At 33.5% G+C, this 23,642-nt stretch overlaps 1 protein-coding gene across 14 annotated transcripts in view; it reads right to left on the bottom strand.

Moving 5' to 3' along the window:
• Positions 1 to 23,642, bottom strand: part of LOC143238410 (uncharacterized) — an 83,274-nt gene that overhangs the window by 33,404 nt on the left and 26,228 nt on the right. For 4 of the 14 annotated variants that reach the window (XM_076478602.1, XM_076478596.1, XM_076478592.1 and 1 more), the window contains 5 exons: positions 14,081 to 14,161; positions 12,748 to 12,882; positions 7,901 to 8,032; positions 6,863 to 6,988; positions 3,790 to 3,893 (listed from right to left, as the gene is read on the bottom strand). In XM_076478602.1, the coding sequence (XP_076334717.1) occupies positions 3,790 to 3,893; positions 6,863 to 6,988; positions 7,901 to 8,032; positions 12,748 to 12,882; positions 14,081 to 14,143 (560 nt within the window). In that variant the 5' untranslated portion in view covers positions 14,144 to 14,161. Of the gene's footprint in view, positions 1 to 3,789; positions 3,894 to 6,862; positions 6,989 to 7,900; positions 8,033 to 12,747; positions 12,883 to 14,080; positions 14,162 to 15,300; positions 15,348 to 18,284; positions 18,581 to 23,642 lie in introns of those variants that run through there. The other 10 variants (XM_076478604.1, XM_076478607.1, XM_076478595.1 and 7 more) reach the window with 6 other exon arrangements.

The raw sequence follows: 23,642 nt of genomic DNA, 5'->3' as shown, positions 1-23,642 counted from the left end.
GGTGCAAAACTGATACTCTATGATGGACAAAACAAAGATATGGATCAGACCACTTGGAGATTGGAAAATGTGGGTAAACATTGGCAACATCAATCTTGGTCATCCGTAAATGTGGAGAAAATGCCCACCAGAGGGTGATATAGGACTTCATGGTGAAATGGAGAATGTAAATTAAGTGACTAGGCATGACATATTGATAACAGATCTCCAGTTCATGTTTTCTTGGGAACAACAAAAATTCAGAAGTAAAAATCCAATGATTTATGGGGAGCAATTTCAGTAGTCTGTTAAATCAGGAGGTCCTGAATCACCTCTGACAGATGCTGGCAAACAACAGGATCCTAAGGTAGAGGGAAGGAAACAAGTACAGGAGACAAGGGAAATGTAACAAGAAATGATATCTTGAATCCTTCCAACAATACATGAAGAACCAAAACAGCATTGATAAAATGACATCATTAATAAAGAAAGTCCACAAATCAAGTTTCTACTGGACCAATGCACATCTGGTAGTCACCAGTGTTACTGGTAATATGACACTCATCATCAAGGAAAATAAGCTGTGGCACTTTGATAAGGGGTAAGGTGAAGAATGGAAACTGTGGCACTTTGATAAGGGGTAAGGTGAAGAATGGAAACTGTGGCACTTTGATAAGGGGTAAGGTGAAGAATGGAAACTGTGGCACTTTGATAAGGGGTAAGGTGAAGAATGGAAACTGTGGCACTTTGATAAGGGGTAAGGTGAAGAATGGAACCGTGGCACTTTGATAAGGGGTAAGGTGAAGAATGGAAACTGTGGCACTTTGATAAGGGGTAAGGTGAAGAATGGAAACTGTGGCACTTTGATAAGGGGTAAGGTGAAGAATGGAAACTGTGGCACTTTGATAAGGGGTAAGGTGAAGAATGGAAACCGTGGCACTTTGATAAGGGTAAGGTGAAGAATGGAAACCGTGTAACACTTGATAAGGGGTAAGGTGAAGAATGGAACCGTGGCACTTGATAAGGGTAAGGTGAAGAATGGAAACCGTAGCACTTGATAAGGGTAAGGTGAAGAATGGAACCGTGGAACACTGATAAGGGTAAGGTGAAGAATGGAAACCGTGGCACTTGATAAGGGGTAAGGTGAAGAATGGAAACCGTAATAACACTTGATAAGGGTAAGGTGAAGAATGGAAACTAATAGCACTGATAAGGGTAAGGTGAAGAATGAAACCGTAACACTGATAAGGGGTAAGGTGAACCTGATAAGGGTAAGGTGAAGAATGGAAACCGTGGCACTTTGATAAGGGTAAGGTGAAGAATGGAAACCGTGGCACTTTGATAAGGGGTAAGGTGAAGAATGGAAACCGTGGCACTTGATAAGGGGTAAGGTGAAGAATGGAAACCGTAGCACTTTGATAAGGGTAAGGTGAAGAATGGAAACTATAACTTTGATAAGGGTAAGGTGAAGAATGGAAACCGTAGCACTTTGATAAGGGGTAAGGTGAAGAATGGAAACTGTGGCACTTTGATAAGGGGTAAGGTGAAGAATGGAAACTGTGGCACTTTGATAAGGGGTAAGGTGAAGAATGGAAACTGTGGCACTTTGATAAGGGGTAAGGTGAAGAATGGAAACTGTAGCACTTTGATAAGGGGTAAGGTGAAGAATGGAAACTGTAGCACTTTGATAAGGGGTAAGGTGAAGAATGGAAACTGTGGCACTTTGATAAGGGGTAAGGTGAAGAATGGAAACTGTAGCATGCCACACTTGACTCCAACTGAGACAAACCAGTTACCAGATGGAAAAGAGTAGACTTATTTTTCCAGGATGATTCCAGACTGTAACAGACAATTACAATTATTTATCCAAATAACATCAGCTTAAACCCTTTTCACAATTGCTTAACTTTAATTTTGTAGTTTTATTACTGTACTTTGGACCCTCTTAGTGCATGAAAAGCAATAAATCACTGTGGTAGAGCTTAGTGTACACAAACAATCAGGTTAGAGTCATGTAACTTGCATTCAATGAGCTTCCCCATGAACTGATCTTGTGAAGCTTTATTTTAATTTAAGTTCTATTATCTAATCTAAGAAGTTTATGATTTTTACATTTCAAGTGCTTTGGTAAAAAGACATTTATAATAATTTATTAGCACTGACTTCAACACTGAGGTTATTTGAACTTAAGGTATCATACTTCAGTAATCCTGCTTTTGTTTTCTTTGTTGTTTTATCAAAAAACTAATTCAGGTAGCTTTCAAAGATGAATTTTAGAAGACGGAAACTAGAAAGGAATGTTCTAAATGTACTACCATTTATTTGCCTCAACAAAAAATACAAACAAAGTATTTATGGCTTAAGATTTTTTATAAAGGTGAAAACTTTCTACCAGCTATAAATATGACCATCAAATGATGAAACATCATTATGTTAAACACCTTGAAAAGTTTAAGAAGGGATGGTTCTCTGCGGTGGGTTTGACAACTTTATTTAAATATTTCCTTTTGAAATTTAGAAATTAACACTTATATAATACATAAATTTCAATTATTAGCCAAGTTTCAATGTCCAGCTTACTGATATACATTGACAATAAGGTTCTTTACTTAAATCGTATATATAATTGTGTAAAAGGTGGCAATATGTGCATTTTGACACAGTTTAAGCACACAGTATTAAATGCACAATTGAAAGGTTGTAAAAAAATGTCCAGTAAAGGAAAAACTGACAAACTGGTACCAATACCAATTAAAAACAAAGAGGCCAATTCTTTGAGAGAATCTGTAGAAAGTCACAAAGCTGAAAATAAATTACAGAAAAGTAATGTGGAACAACTCAACAGAAGACCACAGTCTTATCTGAAGACTGTTAAAAAGCAGATATTAAAAGAACCAGTGGTAGTTACACATGAAAATAAACAAGGACAACAGCTAGTAAAGAAAATATTCAGTTGAAATTGTTCTCTGATATCTACCATAGATCAAATTAAAAAACAGAAGAGGAGATGTATTTCAAATACTTCAGCTTTTTAGGGAGAAAACAATCAACTGAGCAAGAGAGATAGGAATAGACTGAACATAGGTCAAGATGCTCAGGCAATGTCCGAATCTGGTTAAAAATAATACTGAAAGAACACCAACATTATAAGAGGAAGTAGGGGTGGCAGTGAGGCAGTGTAGTTTTAGGGCCTTGACAAATGAAATTCATTTTAGAAACTGAAAAGTCTTAGATGATACATAAACTAGCACAGATAACCTAAATCTGGTTTTTCCTTTTTTTTTAAGAGAGAAAAAATGCTCCACTCTGAAATTACTTGAATTCCAAAGTTTTTGTGAATGTGATATGGTTGTTAAAAAAGAAAACTATATTATCTAACTAAAACAATTGGTATGGTTAAGTATCACTGATTTAGAATTATGTTGTAAAAGATGCTCTAAGCCGAAGTAAGAATATGGCCTAAAGTCAGTACATATCATGTGAACACTAATGTAAAATCTTCTTAAAGAGAAGATATCAGCTTTGGACAAAAACACACAGTGAAATAATAAGCTACATAAAGTCAAAGACAGAATAACATTCTAATTTGATATTACAGAAAATGTAATAATCATTAAAATATACACTCCACAATAAATAAAATCAAATTTAAAATAATCACAAATCATATTTACTTTGTTCAATGAAATACAAGACCAGAAAACAATTTATTTTTATTTTAGACAGATAAAAGATAAGTGTGCATGAAATACATGTATGATTGTTCCACAAAAACTAAACCGATTTATGACGGTCTTTATAAGAACATACATCTGGAATTCCTCAGTTATGCATTCAGTATTTCTCTTCACTTCTTCTAGCTGCAGCTGCCGAGCTTTCAGTTTATTTTCCAATTCAGTTTGAGTTGCATATTCCTTTAATAAAAGTAATTAATTATTAATCACCACACACAGTTACTAGTAATTTAAAGATATAACAGAAATGGATAATGTTTTAAGGTTGCCTTAAAAATTTTACAAAGTAAACTAATTACTTAGGAGTCTAGTAAACATATCAAACAAATTGCAAGAGAATATACTTCCACAAAAAGTGATAATTATTTATCAACAAACAATAATTTCTTAACATTCAAAATAATACTTCATTAAACAAACACTCCCTACAATCTCTCTTTTTCCATTTCATTAATGAAGATATGCAAATACGAAAAACAATCACATGAACAAGAACAGTGGGCATTTACTACTCTTTTCAGCCAATTACTTTGAAAAACAAAACTTAGGCTTAAATGGGCAGGAACAAGCCCAAGGAAACTGGTTGGATAATAAAGTAATGTTTCTACTCTCTCTATTCCTCAGCACAAGAAGTTTGCTTATGTAACAATTACAAACCATAAAGTGATCTATGTATTTCACAATGGTTGGTATGGGTATTAACATTTTTACTAATAAAGCAAAGAACAACATTTTGACCTTCCTAGGTCATCTTTAGGTTAATCTGAAGATCTTTGTTAACCCGAAGATGACCTAGCAAGGTCAAAACGTTGTTCTCTGCTTTATTAGTAAAAGTGTTAATACCTACAGCCATTGCAAGATATATTTTTACTTCAAGTGGGTTTCTTGTCATCAAGAACGATCCATGTATTACAAGGCAACATCTCATAACATTACCCATAATACCTCAAATAAAGAATACTTTATCAAACATGTGTCAACATCTCATAACATTACCCATAATACCTCAAATAAAGAATACTTTATCCAAACATGTGTCAACATCTCATAACATTACCCATAATACCTCAAATAAATAATACTTTATCCAAACATGTGTCTACCCTTTTAAGTATTATTAGTAAAACAAGATCCAAATTAATAGACTGTCTTTTTTGGCTTTTGAAAAATTCTAAGTTCCAGATTATCAACACAAACAACTACACTTTTCAAACAAAATACTAGTACAAAGCTAGTTTTGACACTTTTGTGTCCTCTTCAGTCCTACATATTGCTCAATGTAGAATTGAAGACAACAAACACAAATGTAAAAACTACAGGGTGTTTGGCAAGTCACTGTGCACTTATATATTTATTAACAGACAAACTGAACAGTGACTTTCCAAACACCCTGCAGTTTCTTAATCTTTGTGTTAATATTTTATTCCAAAAGTGGTTTAGTTCTCTATGTCTATTTAACCAATATCCACAGTATGGTGCAGTTTATGCTATCAGATTATGTTTAGCACATCAATTTTGTTTTTCTAATTCTATAAAAATGAGAAAAATCAACTGACTAAAACATTGCATAACAAAGAAACTGATACAGTTACAATAATGTACTTTAAAAGGCTAAGCCAGTAATGATTTAGCTTCTGGATGTTTTCCATACTTAATTAAAAAATATTCACTCCAAAACATAAAACAAGACTTTTGTAATGCTATATTCTGTCTTATTATTTTCTAAATATTTTAACTGACTGGGATAAAAAAAATACTGTAATGTTTGGCTAAAGTTACCATTGGCAACAAAATAAATAACAGAATAGATTTGACAAAGGAATATTTATTCGTCAGCCCATGTGCACGGGTGGGGTTAAAATGTATGTCATGACTTTTTTATCGAGCACCATTAAACACAGTATTACATATCTGGAATTAGGGTTATCAACTATTAATGTACAGTATTACATATTTGGTAATATGGTTATCAACTATTAATGTACAGTATTATGTATCTGGTATTAGGGTTATCAACTATTAATCGAGCACCATTGAACACAGTATTACGTCCCTGGAATTAGGGTTATCAACTATTAATGTACAGTATTGTGTATCTGGTATTAAGGTTATCAACTATTAATCGAGCACCAATGAACACAGTATTACGCACCTGGAATTAGGGTTATCAACTATTAATGTACAGTATTACATATCTGGTAATATGGTTATCAACTATTAATGTACAGTATTATGTATCTGGTATTAGGGTTATCAACTATTCATGTTACCTTACACGGTTGCTTTAGCAAATATTTGTGGTAAATACAAGATACAGCATATAGGAATACACAAAACAAACTGTACATATGCTTTCTGTAGGTTGTGCAAATCCCAAATGCAAATTGCACAACAGACAAATGTATTTTTGATCTTCACACCTGCACTCCAACTTGTCAGAGTCCAAGTAAAACTGACGTTATTTCAAAGACATGGTCTTGAGTACAGGTATTTATGTAATCCAATAATTTGTGTACAACAGACTTGCACATTTTACTGAAAGCTTAACACAGTCACAGAGATATGCATAGTAAATTCAGAACTACAGTCAACATTCCTGCTCCAACGTGATTCTAGTCCACTGAACTGACCCTGTTGCACATTTTACTGAAAGCTTAACACAGTCACAGAGATGTGTGTAGTAAGTTCAGAACTACAGTCAACCTTCCTGCTCCAACGTGATGCTAGTCCACTGAACTGACCCTGTTGCACATTTTACTGAAAGCTTAACACAGTCACAGAGATGTGTGTGGTAAATTCAGAACTACGGTCAACATTCCTGCTCCAACGTGATGCTAGTCCACTGAACTGACCCTGTTGCACATTTTACTGAAAGCTTAACACAGTCACAGAGATGTGTGTGGTAAATTCAGAAATACAGTCAACATTCCTGCTCCAACGTGATGCTAGTCCACTGAAATGACCTTGTTGCACATTCAGTTAAAAGAAGAAAAGGTATTTAACTTTAAGGGTTTTAAGGTCTACAATTTGAACCATTAAGAATAAAATATGCTTTTTAAAAATAAATTTGTTACTGCTTTGATGATTTTTTAATGTCAGGTATCCATCTCAATTAAAAATAATACATAGGTTTAGTAATGCTCACATACATTATAAAACTTCCTGTACAATTCTTTTGTTGTTTCATTCTCTCTAGTTTTTGTCTTTTCTGTTTTCAAGTGATCTTGTTGTTGTGAAATGTTGAAAAATTTCTTTATTAGTGATTTGATTTCATCCTACAACAATAAATATGACTCATTTTTACATCAGTACTTTCTGCACAAGTTTTATTTTAAAAACCATATTTTAAGAAACATTATGACTACTTAGAGTAACTCATAACTAAAACTTTAATCCAAGCTGTAAAATATTTACTTTGATAAACCATTTGTAATGTTACTGCAAGGACAAGTTTACTTACACACATACACATTTCTTATAGTTTTACTAATTTTAACTTTATAATTTTTTGTGGTAACAGACTGAAAATTAGGTCAAGCTATAATCATAGAGAATTAAAAGCATAAGTCAAAGTTTAGAGAGATGTATGAAAAACGTGTGAAAATCTTAAATTATTCAAATATTAAGTGTAACATTTGCAGCTTTAAATCAATATCTGTGCCAAATGATTAGAAACATTATTTAAAAATTACTTTTGTATTTACCATTCATGAAAATAACTTACATACCTACATTTAAAATACAATCTAACCAACAGCTAGAATCTCAGAACAAGAAATTTAAGCTAAGTAAATCTGTCAATGTCTAATAATAAGATAAACATTATTTTTACAAATCATTTGGAAAAATCCTTACATGGATGCATGAAGAAATTATAGTAGAAAATCTAACAAACACAAACTAGTATAAATTAAATCAACTTCATACTTGCCAATGCAACACCATTTTTGGAGATAATTCTTGAAGAATGTTTTTGAAGTAATAGGAATGCTACAATAAACCAAGTCATATGTCGTATCTTTCCTAATTACTTCCAAATCTTAAACATTTTTCACTTGGATACCAATAAGTGGAGTTGTGAACAGCCTACAACTTCACAAACATGCATAAACATTGTAGTCCAAAACCATGTGGTAAAAACAAATTATTTTTTGCTTTAATAACTAGGAAACATTAATAATTTTTACCTGAAGAAGTTTTTCCTTCTCTAACTTTTCCACTTGAATTGTAAACTCTCTTTCTTTTTGAAATAATTCTTCTTCCAGTTGTTCTACATACAATCTGAAATGATGCTTATAATCTTCTGTCTGTTGGACTAACTATGGTTAGTAAACAAAAACAGAACAATCTCAACTTAAGAAGATTGAATTTACAAGTCAAATGTCCAATTAAAAACAATGATTTTTGTGCATTCTTCACTCATTCATCAGTCTTGACTATTTTTCAGACCTTTCCAAAGTTAAACTTACAGAAGATGTAAAGTCTCTAGTTAACTCCAAGCAGAACAGTAGTTCTTTTCACATGTAATAACTATGCCTAAGAAATGGTTTTTACATCACCAGCATATCCTCCAACCCTAGATTTGAATTGTACGTTTTTTTCCTATGTATAATAATGTTGACCTTACACCTAATATTTATAGATTTTCTCATTCCAACTTCTCTCTTTACTCAATGTCCTCATTTAATTACTGTTAAATGTAGCATCATAATTTTAATGATGGTCAAACATTGTTTATATTTTATTTAAAACACTGAAGGTTGAATCTATAGTATTCCAAAACATTTAGCTGTGTCCCTTTCTAAATACATAATGTTTTTCATTAAAAGTGTCATAATTATTTTTATTACCATGGCACAAATATTTTAGATCCATTTCCGATTCATTATTAATCCCATACTATTATTGTAACCAGAATAGACTGAAATTCCCTCATGGTCATTTGAAGAGACTTCGAGTTGAAAAAGATGTAGAGAATGAAAGTAAATCATTCACGTCTCAGACTCTTTCAAACTATTTTACAATTATGTACCCATTTCATGGAATTTGTTTTTAGACACATTGGTATGCATAGCGTTTTACCCGTGAGCTGATGGGGTAAGTAAAATTGCCCACAGTGCAATTTTTATGCTTTTATATTCTATTTTCATTATGTTACTATAATAAAGTTTTGAATAATTAAAACAAAATAACCCACACACAGAAACCTATTTGAACTTCATCAACAGCCAATACTCACTTTTCTCCTCTCCCATTTGTTATAGAATTTCATCAACAGTTAGTGTTGTATAAAACTATTACAGCTTTTCAATCACATTTTATTATTTTGTTTGCTTTTGAAATTTTAGTATTTTTAAAAGTAATATTAATAGAAAACCTCAATTTATTATCTTCATATTTTCCCATAGTAAATAATGCAAATTATATTAACAGGAATGGTGGTTAATTAGGTCGGTTACCAACTGTGTGCTAACTATGTGACACATCTCTAATGTCAATGCTACATTTCCTTTAGTTTCCTAAGATGCAGGGAGAGGATGGGCCCTAAAGAACTAGGCAAACTTAGGAATTGCCAAGAAGAGGAACAAATGTTGAGCTCAGCTTTAGTTGTTTTGCCACTGTTTGTAGTTCTTTATCAGGAATGTTTTTAATTTTAATTTAGGTTTTAATTTTTCTCTAAGTTTCACTTACTTGCAGCATGTTAAATGTTAGTATCTCTGAGAAACCTTGCACTTTCCTGCTTGTTTGTGTAACTCCATACATAGTTGTGTTCACATTTTCCTTTGAAAGCATTATAATTTCTTTAATTAAACTTTCTTTAAACAATTTCTCTGAGCTCTATCCACTGGAGGGAATCAAAGCCTGAATTTTAGCATTGTAAATTTGTTAACTAACTACAGACTCACAAGGGGAGCTTAAAATAACTCTTAGTGCTGTGTTTATACAAGTTACTAGGTTGGTCATGGTATTGATAAAATATCATAGTTGAACTTTAATCATGTCGCTATAAAAACTGAATTTCAGTTTCTTAAAGTGATACTGGGTGTGGTACCTGGCAGGTGTTATTGAAAACATATCCAAGTCAGAAAAATCTTATTAAATAAGTATTTTAAAAAATCTCATCAGTGAAGCCATACATACTCTGTTGTTTCAACATACCAAATGCATGTCAGAAGCACAACAGAAAAATAATTCACACTAAATAATTAACAAGCTGTTGTTTCAGTTTCAACTGGTAATAAATTAATGAGAGGATACAAAAATTATTGAATCATTTCTCTTAGGTACTCAAGGCTTCAGTAAGTAAAGAACTGTCATGTGTATCAGAAAATTGAAAAACATAGCAGATGAATGGATGAACAGGTAAATAACCAGGCAGAACAAAAAGTCTTTAAAAAAAAGACAGGAAGAACAGAGATGTGGATAAAAGTCCAACAAGATAATGATTCAAGTTATAATGTAAGGAACATGCGAACAGAACACCCTTTAAGCTAATAAGTTCATAGTTTAAAAACAAAGATCTCTCACTGAACTTCCTTCCTAGCAGCTGAGGTAAAAGTGCACAGTTCAATAACCAATTAACAAATTCCATTAATTGATAGGAGCTATTTCTGATTAGTGACAGGGACTCCTATACAGAAATATGAATAATCAAATTTACCAAGAGATACATACTATTTGTCTGCCAACATCAATTTCTAAGACAAGCTCTTTTTAAGAATGAGGCACTTATAACAATTGTACCAAATTAAATCTGCAATTTTAAAAAGACCTTTTTATGTCCAAATTAGAAACTGACTCACAATATATAAAGAAAGAAAATAATTCATTCAGTAGCTGAAATTAATCATCTAGATACACACTAAACAACTAACAATTTCATTACTCCAGCAAAAATACACAAATACTTAACAGAGAAGCAGGAAAAGTGTACAGTTTTCCAATGAACTAAGAGGAATAAAAAAATGCTGTTGGCATATAGTTCAGTGAAAGACATTAAAAATTGAAATATTTCTGTGAGATCTACACAGTAATTAGAACACAACCTTAGATAATCAGCCTCCACTACTGTGATGAAACTCTTGGATAACAACACCTATATTCCTTAGTCTAATAACCAGTAATGAACAACAAATGAATGCACGAATCATAATGGGAATAACAACTCTTGAAGTCAACACATGCAATACCTAAAATGGCCCGAAACACTAACTAAACTTAATAATAATAATGACATCAACTACAAAATAATCAACACTTGGAAAAAACCTGCTATCAAATATAAAATTTCTGCTGATGTCAAACTCACCAAAAAACTCTGCACTAAACTAAAATCACTATTAAATAAACATCACATAGAATCACACAATTCCAATGTCATTTATAAAATAACATGCAGTAACTGTCCAGAATTTTACATGGAAGATATGGATAGTTTGGAAACTAGACTCACTGAATGTAAAAACTAACCTCTAATGTTTACTACCAACACAGCTCAAAACAACCACAATATATCCACACAAAACACTAATTTTAAACAAAGGATGCAACATTAATAAATATAAAATAAAATAAGCTATCTTAATTGAAAAAGACAGCCCAACCTAAACAAACATTCTGAGGTACCATGATACCTATATTAAACTGTGAAACAATATCTGGTTACATGACCTCTTTATACTGTATATAAACGCTCATGTATTTCTGTAAACAACATGTACCTGAGGATAACAAAACATTGTCAATATATCATACATTTAACATAAAGTATTTTCATTTACCAGTCAAGTAATACTATTATGGTTTCCTACCTGTTTATTAAGTGTCAATTCAAAGTAACACTATTATGGTTACCTACCTGTTTATTAAGTGTCAATTCAAAGTAATACTATTATGGTTTCCTACCTGTTTATTATGTGTCAATTCAAAGTAATACTATTATGGTTTCCTACCTGTTTATTAAGTGTCAATTCAAATTAATACTATTATGGTTTCCTACCTGTTTATTAAGTGTCAATTCAAAGTAACACTATTATGGTTTCCTACCTGTTTATTAAGTGTCGATTCAAAGTAACACTATTATGGTTTCCTACCTGTTTATTAAGTGTCGATTCAAAGTAATACTATTATGGTTTCCTACCTGTTTATTAAGTGTCAATTCAAAGTAATACTATTATGGTTTCCTACCTGTTTATTAAGTGTCGATTCAAAGTAATACTATTATGGTTTCCTACCTGTTTATTAAGTGTCGATTCAAAGTAATACTATTATGGTTACCTACCTGTTTATTAAGTGTCAATTCAAATTAATACTATTATGGTTTCCTACCTGTTTATTAAGTGTCAATTCAAAGTAACACTATTATGGTTTCCTACCTGTTTATTAAGTGTCAATTCAAAGTAACACTATTATGGTTTCCTACCTGTTTATTAAGTGTCGATTCAAAGTAACACTATTATGGTTTCCTACCTGTTTATTAAGTGTCGATTCAAAGTAACACTATTATGGTTTCCTACCTGTTTATTAAGTGTCAATTCAAAGTAACACTATTATGGTTTCCTACCTGTTTATTAAGTGTCAATTCAAAGTAACACTATTATGGTTTCCTACCTGTTTATTAAGTGTCAATTCAAAGTAACACTATTATGGATTTCCTACCTGTTTATTAAGTGTCAATTCAAAGTAACACTATTATGGTTTCCTACCTGTTTATTAAGTGTTAATTCAAAGTAATACTATTATGGTTTCCTACCTGTTTATTAAGTGTCAATTCAAAGTAACACTATTATGGTTTCCTATCTGTTTATTAAGTGTCGATTCAAAGTAATACTATTATGGTTTCCTACCTGTTTATTAAGTGTCAATTCAAAGTAACACTATTATGGTTTCCTACCTGTTTATTAAGTGTCAATTCAAAGTAATACTATTATGGTTTCCTACCTGTTTATTAAGTGTCAATTCAAAGTAACACTATTATGGTTTCCTACCTGTTTATTAAGTGTCAATTCAAAGTAATACTATTATGGTTTCCTACCTGTTTATTAAGTGTCGATTCAAAGTGACATTTTTCATCTCGTACTTTTTCCACAGTTGCTTGAGCCTCCTTTTTTATTCTTAGAAAAGCTTTTATTGCATGTTCTAATTGAGTTTCAAGCCTATGTATTTCAACCTGATAAATATATATTAAAACATTTATTATAAATGAAGATTCATAATTGAGATATATATTATGGAAATTACAATTATCATCTAACTATTAAAATAAACTAATGGCAAAACTTACAGACTAGTAGTCATTAAATCTTTTCCATGAGAGTCAACAGTAAATTACAAACAAAGTAAAGCCAAAAGAGATATAAAAATGTATACTAAAACAAATGAATTTATTTAAGCTATAACAAACATACAGGTCAAGTGGAATTTAACTGTCATTCCATGCATTTAAAGCAAACATATTAGCTAATAATTTAAGACATGAATATATGTAAGGGGACTAAACTACATTTTGATAATTATCTAAAGGGCAAAGGTAATTTATTTTTCTAGTTTTATTGCCAAAATGTTTAAATCCTTCCAGTAAGTGCTACAGATTTTAAGAAAAAACATTAAAGATTAAAGAACATTAAGTTCTATATAAAAAAAAAACAGATGTCACTCATAGAAGAACAAAATTAGACTGGACATTTACTTCTTGTAATTTTAAATGAATTTAAAAGGCAAGAAAGTTCATAACACGATAAGGCCACAAGCTTCTCAACACTGAATATAAAGAAAAACATTTATCTATCTCAACTTTATGTCCAAAATAAACCATGTAGAACAAATTTATCTTAATACAATAGTGGGTATTAATTCTTTCACTGCCAATCTATGAATGAACTCTTCTAGTGTCACACTTATTTTGTATATACACAATAATAATTATAAATTCCCCTGTTTTAATAATTCTTACTTACCTGAAACTAGCAAAGTCTGGATATTTTAAAGGAAAATTCATAATCACCGCAGTGGTACAAAATGCCTAGCTCATGGCCTGTAGCATAACTATAAATGATAAAGTCACTGAGCCCCCTATAATTGGAGTTATGATTCTGGCTGATTGATAAACTGACAAGATAGTGTAACCTCCATTTACTTCAAACAAGTTAAGTTATATGTTTCTCTTGTCAGCAATTCCTAACTGTTAGACCCTTAAGACTTTTAATATTCATGTACTTTTTCAAACATATCAAATCAAATGTATCACAACAGTACAATATTTCTGACAGTCTTAATGAAACAAAATAAGAAACATAAATAATAATTTATTTCCACACTATGAAAACTGTTGCTAAACCACTAAGAAGGAATTAGTAATAAAACATTACCTTCAAGACTGAAACTAGGTGCTTATAATCTTCTACACATCTTGATTTAGTGTATGTGGACATACATGGTGAACTAAAATTCTGTATAAAATAAACAAAATTCAGTTTAAAAAAGAATAAAATATATTACTCATCTGTAACAGATAAAAACATTCACAGGCTTAAAGTATGAACAAAGATTTCCTTCATAACTCTTAACTTAAAATTCTCAAAGCAGATCCATAAACTCTATAAACTTTTTATAAAGGTTTATTTTTCTTATTAAGGTGATGTTGGTCTTTCATTAGCAAATCCTTTTACGTTACCTGTTGAAAATAATTCAACATCCAGTCCTCAGAACTATCACAAATTAGTTTATTTACTCCTGTAATATCTCCATATCTTTAAACACTTGTACACTGTTATAAATCTATATTACAAATAATATTCAAACATCTTTAACAATACTATGATTAATTAAAAATCAACTTACTTCAAGAAAGAAACTCAATAAACATTATGGCTATCAGTGATCCAAATACTTCACAAAAATATACTAAGTGACTCAACCTCTATCTCCTTTCAACTCACTTTACTCTTGAAACAACTATCTTATAATCTACCTTCAAATGTATTAGAACATTTGACACTAAATCTTTACAGCTTTCCACATCTATCTTAACACAGTTTATGATCTGCAGCTCCCTCTAGCCAACAAGCAAATTATGATATTAGAAATATGGCTACAACTCCACCTCCACTCTGGATTATGAAGTCCCTTGAACAATCCTAATAAACAAAAAACAAACACTAAACTGTCCATTCATCAAGCATTTCTATTGGATTTTTTTTGTTTCTTTTCTGATGTCTAAGACACACAGATGGTGTCTTATCTCTTGTTGTCACTGCCCATTGTGTTGCTACACGAATTCTTTTAACAAAGATGATTGAATGACTCCACTAGTATCTCCTACCTTGATTATTCTCTGGAAGTTATAAAACTGTGGGTTCCTCCACAAGTTGAAGTTCTGCTGACTAGTTCTTCTCTAAAGTTAACCATTTTACCACTATTTTAATGATATACTTCCAAAGATGATCATGGTCAATGACCTTTGGCTTGGGTTGCCTCTCTTCCAAACACATACTTAACTTTGGAGTCTGTCCTTTCTTGTAACAAGAAGTGTTCAGCTGTACTGCCACCTTGATAGAAGCAAGCACCCACAACAAAGCTTTTACTTTACCTTCAGTTGATTTAAATCCTTCTTGAATAACATCACGACATCTTCTACTGGAGAATATAAATAATTACATCAATCAATGTTTTTACTTCCACTGGATGTTTAACCTTTAATTAATGTTTTAGGACAACATGGAGCCTATTGGTCCATCTTTGCTGTTCCACACTCTAAACTAAATTGACTTAAAAAAAACAACAAAAACTAAAAGCCAGTCTTTGTCATTCATATACGTAATACGCTCTTTTAATTCTCATTTATATTTACTGCCTATACAACATCTGAAGGTAACTCATTCTGAAGACCAACCATCCTGTCAGAAAAATAAACATGTCTTAGCTGAAGATGACTCCTACCCTGCCAAAACTTATATTTACTTCCCTTAGTTCTAGTATTCTCATTGTTAAACATGAAGAAAGATGATGAATCAACATTACCAATTCCATTTACAATCTTAAACACTTCAATCAGATCTCTTCTAACTCTTTTTTTTTTAAGAGAAAACAATCTGAGAGATTTCAACCTCTCCTCATATGACGACACATCCATCCCAGGTATCATTTTAATCACCCTTCTCTGAATCCTTCCCAACAATCTGATGTCTTTCCTAAGGCAAAGAGCCTAGGCATACCCTATGCAACATAGTGTATAAGAGATTTCCTAGTCATAAACCATAAAGCTGCTTAAAGATAGCCTGACCTCACATCCATGTCTCTGCATGAAATTAGTTCCTACAATGCACTCTTCCTGGATGTCAACCACCTCCACATCATGAAGCACAGAGAAGCTTTCTTAAGGAATTGTAACTTCCAACATCACTTTTGCCAGAACATTGTCTACCTATTGTTCACACTAATCCATCTTCTTTCTTCATCTCTTAGGTTCATTTCCAATCTCTCATTAACAAATAGGGATAAATGATCATGGCAATGATGCCAGTGTCAATCAGCATATTGCAATGTTTAGGTTTTCCATCAATAAGCAGGTGGACTCATTGATGATTTTCTCAAATAATGAACCTTTTTATTTGTAACAAATGGAGTATTTCAAGCTATACTTTCCCTCACAAAACTAACTAATTTGCTTTTTCTTCATCTCTCTTAAACTCGGTGTTGTTTCATTGATATGAGTAGGATCTTCCATTTCCTTGGCTTAATAACAGCAAATGATTATTTAGTCTTGGTTGTAATGGTCTGGTTTTCCACTTTTACAACAGTTACCTCTTTCTGGTATTCTTTGTGAGTTCTCCACCTGCAACACCTGTCAATGTGTACTTTCTAGTTACACTTAAAACATTTATTGTCCTGTGGTTTATTTCCTAAGTTTGATTCAACTAGTAGTCTAACTGATATCTTTAGCTATTCTACATTCTCAATAGTGAGAGTTGATTTTTCAATAATACATAATCTGATGTCTGCACACCTTATAAATGGTATAACTATTAATTCATCCACAACTTTAATTGGTTATAGTTCCATCACCAAATGTAGAGCTTACTTTAAGGATATACTTATATTTTAAGATGCCTATATAATGGCCACATGCCAAGGAATCCACCGTTTCACAAGGAGTGTTCAAGTAAGAACTTTCTAAACCTGTTGGATATGGTGATTGGATATGGATATATCTGATAGTGGTTATGCATCTCAGCTGGAAGGTTACTTAACACTGTTAAAATTGGTCCTTTCTGATGGGCATCAAAAGGAATAACTTAAGTCAATATCCATTTTTAGATATAAAGATCAAAACACTATTCTAAGTGGAAAGTAACTAAATGTTTGTAGAATTTGTTTCTTTTGACTTGTGTTTAGTATATCTACAGAGTCACCCTGAAATCAAAATGATTTGGGTACGAGCAACAGAACACTTATACACTAAGGTGATTTCATTCAGTCATGCCATAAACAGGGATCCCATCTAGATGCTAAACAAGTGATTCAAATTATAATAACCAAATTGCAGTACCTTGCACTTACTATAATTGAAGGTCATTTACCAAACATTTGTCCATCTAACCAATGTATCTAACTTATTCTGTAATACTCTAACAGTCTCACAACAGATGAAAATACTTAAAGGTTTAACGTTATCATTAAGTTTACTAATTTAGCTAATATCAATATTTTTAATAAGTAAAACTTTAAAAACACACTGGTAAGAAGTGTCTAGACTGACTGAACTTTATTAATAGTAACTTTTGCTTTCTCTCATGCAGACATTCTGTAATCCAGTTTTCTTCTCCAACTCTCACAGATTATTTCATTAGTTAACATCTTATGTGTTAACTCACTAACTACACCAGAACCATATACTTCCATAATCCAGAAAACATTTAATAACCACACATACACAAACAAACATAAGCTACAACTGTAATGTTCCATGTCTTCATGTTCTAGGTCAAACCAAGTCACCCTAAAGCAAATAAATTAAACTGTTCATATTTCTCACATTCTTTACTCAAACTCAGAGATTAGTAGTTTACTGCTACAAATGACATACACTCTATAAGGTTTGTCACTATAATCTCTTTAAAATAAAATATTCAAGTACATTCCCATGGTTTAATTATATAATTTAAAATAATAGGTGTGTTTATTCATTCCCCACCAGACACACACAAATGTAACAGTTAAGAGTATTGATTTCTATACAGCAAAAATAAATACTGAACATTAAACACTTTCTCTGTAAGCATCAGTTAATTTTAATATAATCTACAAAAACAAGACTTTAAATTAGCTCACTTGTTAAACATTTACCCAAACTATCATATTTCTATCCAGTGTTATCGTATTTTACTCCTAACAGTACATAAATTATCAATAATTAAGGATAAAATTGATTTGGTTATGATTATACTATAATGTATATGGTAAAAAACAGCACAAAACCAATTTACGTTTTATGCATTTTACAGAAGTGTAATAATGTTCAATTTTCAAATCTTTTTTTTAACTTCTTAATTTTGTTAACGCAAAATATTGTACCTTGCACTTACCGTGTTTCATTTCACAATAGTTCCAACGTAACAACGGTTAATAATTCTATCTACGTTCAATTCTACCTTTTAAAGCCCTGAATCTATAAAAATTACTATAACCTCGATTAAACATGCCACTCATTCAAGCCTTGTTTTCTTCATATCTGTACCCAACGAATACCACAGTTTAAACCCACAATAATCCTGGATGATCAAAATAACGTCAAACATATTGTTTATGTACTGACCACACAAACCAGATTTTTGGTCCTCAACCTCACCACTGAGCCACCGAGAGACGAGTAAAAATATATATATATATATATATAAATAAATGCTGTAAGTAAATTGTTTTTTTGTTTTTTGGAATTTCGCACAAAGCTACTCGAGGGCTATCTGTGCTAGCCGTCCCTACTTTAGCAGTGTAAGACCAGAGGAAAGGCAGCTAGTCATCACCACCCACCGCCAACTCTTGGGCTACTCTTTTACCAACGAATAGTGGGATTGACCGTAACATTATACACCCCCACGGCTGGGAGGGCGAGCATGTTTAGCGCGACGCGGGCTCGAACCCGCGACCCTCGGATTACGAGTCGTACGCCTTACGCGCTTGGCCATGCCAGACCCGCTGTAAGTAAATATAAATAGCTAAATAATTATGTTTGTTTGTTTGTTTGTTTTATCACACAGTTTGCCTGTACAGTGTATTTCAGCTACAGACTTTACTTAGATTATGTCCCTCACTGACAAAGCGGTAAATTTAAGAACGTACAACGCTAAAATCCGAAGTTCGATTCCTCACAGTAGACACAACATTTATCCCAATGTGTCTTTGCTGTAAAGCAAACAAACAAATTTGTATGAAATGTCTTATTTCGTTATTGTATTAATGTTATTAATTATGGTTGAAGAAAATTGGTCACTGTGTTATTGATTGCTGACTCCCAGGTCTGGATTCTTGAGTCTTAATATTATATTTATGTGTGTGTTTTTATAGGAAAGCCACATTGAGCTATTTGTTGAGCCCATCGAGGGGGATCGAGCCCCTGATTTCAGCGCTGTCAATACAAAGACTTTTTTTTGGAAACAAAAATAATGTACAAAAACTTAATAATAAACGTTACTTTAGATACCAATTTTTAATCGACTCGTAATCCGAAGGTCAAGGGTTCGAATCCCCGTCGCACCAAACATGTTCGCCCTTTCAGCGGTAGGGGCGTTATAACGTTCGGGCAATCCCACTATTCGTTGGTAAAAGAGTAGCCCAAGAGTTGGCGGTAGATGGTGATGACTAACTGCCTTCTCTCTAGTCTTACGCTGCAAAATTAGAGACGGCTAACGCAGATAGCACTCGTGTAGCTTTGCGCGAAATTCAAAACAAACCAAACCATTCTTATTTCAGTTGTGATCAGTGGCGTAACTACAAAAGACTCACCTCTCTGCGTTACTTCCTTAATACTGTAAGTATACTTTTAGTTGACTCATATCATTAACACAACAGTGCACCGCTATTTAAATCAAAAGAATTAAAATGAATATCTCTTCTCTTATAGGTAATATTAAAATATATCAGGAACCTTTGGACCTCTAGCGACTACGGGGGTATATTTAAGACACTGATTGTAATTCACTTTTTGCACTTCTTGCGAGCAGCATTCGCAAAGAATATTAAATATTAATATTAAATAGGTTACTTTTTTTTCAATGGAAATTCCAGTAGGACATGTCATAGAGTGATAATCAGTCGAACTAAACTGACTGGTATAAGATAAGAAATATAGTTAACACAACGATTAACATAAAATGAAATCAATCTTTATTTATTCAAAGACAAACACAAAACAGAGCGTTTTTATCTGCGTTTAACACTGGACGATTGCCTTTCACTAAATTCGTGATCTAATCTAGAGTATGCCCTTTGGGTGGGCGATGAGTGCTCCAGTACAGAGAGCTAACCCCAAATGGTGCCAAAAATCCAAATTGCAATTAGCAATTCTCGTTAGTTTTACAGGGTCAAGGCGCCGGATATAAAGTTCACATAGATCACAATCTTCACTAATGCCAACGGAACAAAATATTTTATTCATCAAAAGACTCACTTGAGATTCCGTGAAATGCTGTTTACTCAATGGAGATCTATTCCAAATTGCTAAATCTAATGTTTCTTAAATCAACGAGATGCTCCAAGTATACACGTAATGATCAGTGATAACAACGTAACTGGTTATTCCTATTTAACCCGCGTTATCCCACAACCTCATGACACCATCTAACCTACCAGTGAAAGACAGTAATGTCATACATGTTCTGTACATATCTTCTTCCAGTGAACATAATAGGTATTCTCTCTAGAGAAGGCTTCCAACATTACTGGCACGATAAAGATATCCCACCGGAGACATTATCTTTACGACACAGAGGAGGAGGTTCCATCATGATCTGTGGTGCTTTCTTCTTCCATGGAACAATGGAGCTTCAGGTTATACAGGGGCGTCAAACAGCAGCTGGCTACATTGGCATATTGGAGATAGTATCCTTATTGAGTGAAGGCTCTCGCTTGTGTAGAAATGACTGGATCGTTCAGCAGGACAACGCTGCAATCCACAATGCTCGCAGGACCAAGGACTTTTTCATGGCAAATAACGTAATTCTTTTGAACCATCCAGCGTATTAGCCTGAATTAAACCCTAATGAAAATGTTTGGGGTGGATGACAAGGGAAGTCTACAGAAGTGGACGTCAATTCCAAACAGTGCATGATCTTCATGAAGCCATCTTCACCACTTGGAATAACATTCCAGCCAGCTTTCTGCAAACGCTTTTTTCGACCATGCCAAAGCAAATGTTTGAGGTTATTCGCAATGACGGCCGTGCAACTCACTACTGAGACCTCTTGTCAAGCATTTCCTACCCCGTTTAGGACTTATTTTTGGTATGGTCTTTTGACCAGCTAGTATTGAGGCTAATGTCATAGTGTTCACATGTTCCCTAATAAATGCTTAAAAAGGTTTTTTTTATTTTCCCTTTTCTTATTTTCATCTTTCGAAGCTGTACTCAAGTAGATGGTTGAGTCTAACAACGCAAAATGCATATCTTTTCTTTACGTTCATTGGCCTTAAGATTTTGGCCAGCAGTGTATATATCACTTTAACCGTGATTATTACCTACTCATTTCAGGAAGAGAGAGTCTGGCACACTGTGTTTGTTTTGTTTTTGGAATTTTGCACAAAGCTACTCGAGGGCTATCTGTTCTAGCCGTCCCTAATTTAGCAGTGTAAGACTAGAGGGAAGGCAGCTAGTCATCACCACCCACCGCAAACTCTTGGGCTACTCTTTTACCAAAGAATAGTGGGATTGACCATCACTTTATAACGCCCCCATGGCTGAAAGGGCGAGCATGTTTGGCGCGACGAGGATGCGAACCCGCGACCCTCAGATTACAAAGCGCACGCCTTAACGCGCTAGGCCATGCCAGGCCCGGCACACTGTGAAGATACATAAAACAAAATGAAAATCCTTAAAGAAACAGTTGCATAAAACCTCAAATGAAGATCGTATAGAAAAAAATGAACCTTGAAATACAATGAACAGAGCTACAATATTAATAACAGGCAAAAATATATGTAAAAATCTACAAGAAGTACCTTGAAATATATATATACACACACGTAAAACTAGCATAACGTTCAGTTCATTTGAATGATATAAAAATACTGTTTTACTAAGAAGCAAAATAAAAAATGGTAATCAAATTGAATAAGTATAATAGTTGAAGACTGAAAAATGCAGCTATAATCATTCACATACACACACATGTATACGAGGTCTGTTCAAAAAATACGCGGACTGTTTGAATTGCGCGGCTCCAGTTGGTTCCAGGGAAATCCGCTTGGTGTCGCTAGGTTCGCACAGATCAGCTGATTACGACGCCATTTCCCAATTGCAGATATCTTCATTTGTGTATTAGCTACGCGGTTTTAAGTGAAGTGCGATTTTTTCGTTTGACGGATTTCAGAATGAATGACCTGAAGGAGCAACGACTTGCTGTGAAATTTTATGTTAAACTTGGAAAATCTGCGACTGAAACTTTTGCTATGCTTAACGCGGCTTACGGTGATGTTGCTATGAAGCGTACGGCATGTTTCAAGTGGCATGAACGTTTTAAGGATGGTCGACAGTCCATTGAAGATGATGAGCGTCCTGGACGTCCTTCCACGTCAACTGACGACCCACACGTCGACAAAATCAACACCCTGGTGCGGGCAAATCGACGTCTGACTGTCAGGGGAGCTTGCTGAAGAGTGTGGGATATCAGTTGGATCTTGTTACGAGATTTTGACCGAAATATTGAAGATGCACCGCGTTGCTGCGAAATTCAGCCCTCAGAACTCGTGAGTTTTTGGCCAAACACTCGATCACTATTCTTCCCCACCCACCCCCTACTCACCTGACCTTGCTCCTTGCGATTTTTTCTTGTTCCCCAAACTCAAAAGACCCTTGAAAGGAAGAAGATTTGAGACGATTCCCGAGATTAAGGCAAATGCGACGAAGGAGCTGAAGGACATTACAAAAGAAGCGTACCAGGACTGTTTCAACAAGTGGAAACACCGTTGAGATAAGTGTGTGCGTTGGGGAGGAGAGTACTTTGAAGGGGTCCCAGACCTGTAACTTCTAAATAAAGTACATTTTGTTTTATGACGTCAGTCCGCGTATTTTTTGAACAGACCTCGTATACAAGAGTTTAATTGGAAAAATAAAATAGATATACACAAATTACATTACTCTCAAATAAACCCAGATATTTCAATTTTGTTGTCATTTTATGATTGACCATTATGGTGGTCTTCAGACCTAGCTTTTTCCTTCTTTGTGTCCTCTACCTTAGCCCATTAAGTTTCAAACTTCTTCAAAAACATTCACCTCCATGATAGCGGTACTTTTCTTTACTGTAGGAAGTCCAAGCCTCGATTACATCAGCTGGAATCTTCTGACAGCATCATTTGTACCTTGGAATCGTTCTTGCGTGAGGTAAATTGTTAACCCCTCAGGTTGTTTGGTTGAAAGCTCCACCTTCAGCAGTCTCTGGGCTTTTCTTAGAGCCTTTTAGCTTGTGATGCCTCAGAAGCTGCCAAGATAAAAAGCTCCTAACCTCATATCCATTATGTGGATACTCGTGGGTCCTGTTTTGTACGTTGCTGCCTCCTCATTCATGCTGCATACCTGCTGATGTATAAACACTACAAGTTGTTTGTCTCGTCTGCATTACGAGGCTGTTGAATATCTGCCTAATTTGATCGTTTATTTTAAAACCTGGCCTTTGATAATTAACATCATATTTTTAACACTTTTGACTATCTTGTTTCTTA

The sequence above is a fragment of the Tachypleus tridentatus genome, chromosome 13 (assembly GCF_004210375.1).
Source record: "Tachypleus tridentatus isolate NWPU-2018 chromosome 13, ASM421037v1, whole genome shotgun sequence".
Lineage (NCBI taxonomy): Eukaryota > Metazoa > Arthropoda > Merostomata > Xiphosura > Limulidae > Tachypleus > Tachypleus tridentatus.
This window is presented reverse-complemented; position numbering and strand designations above follow the sequence as displayed.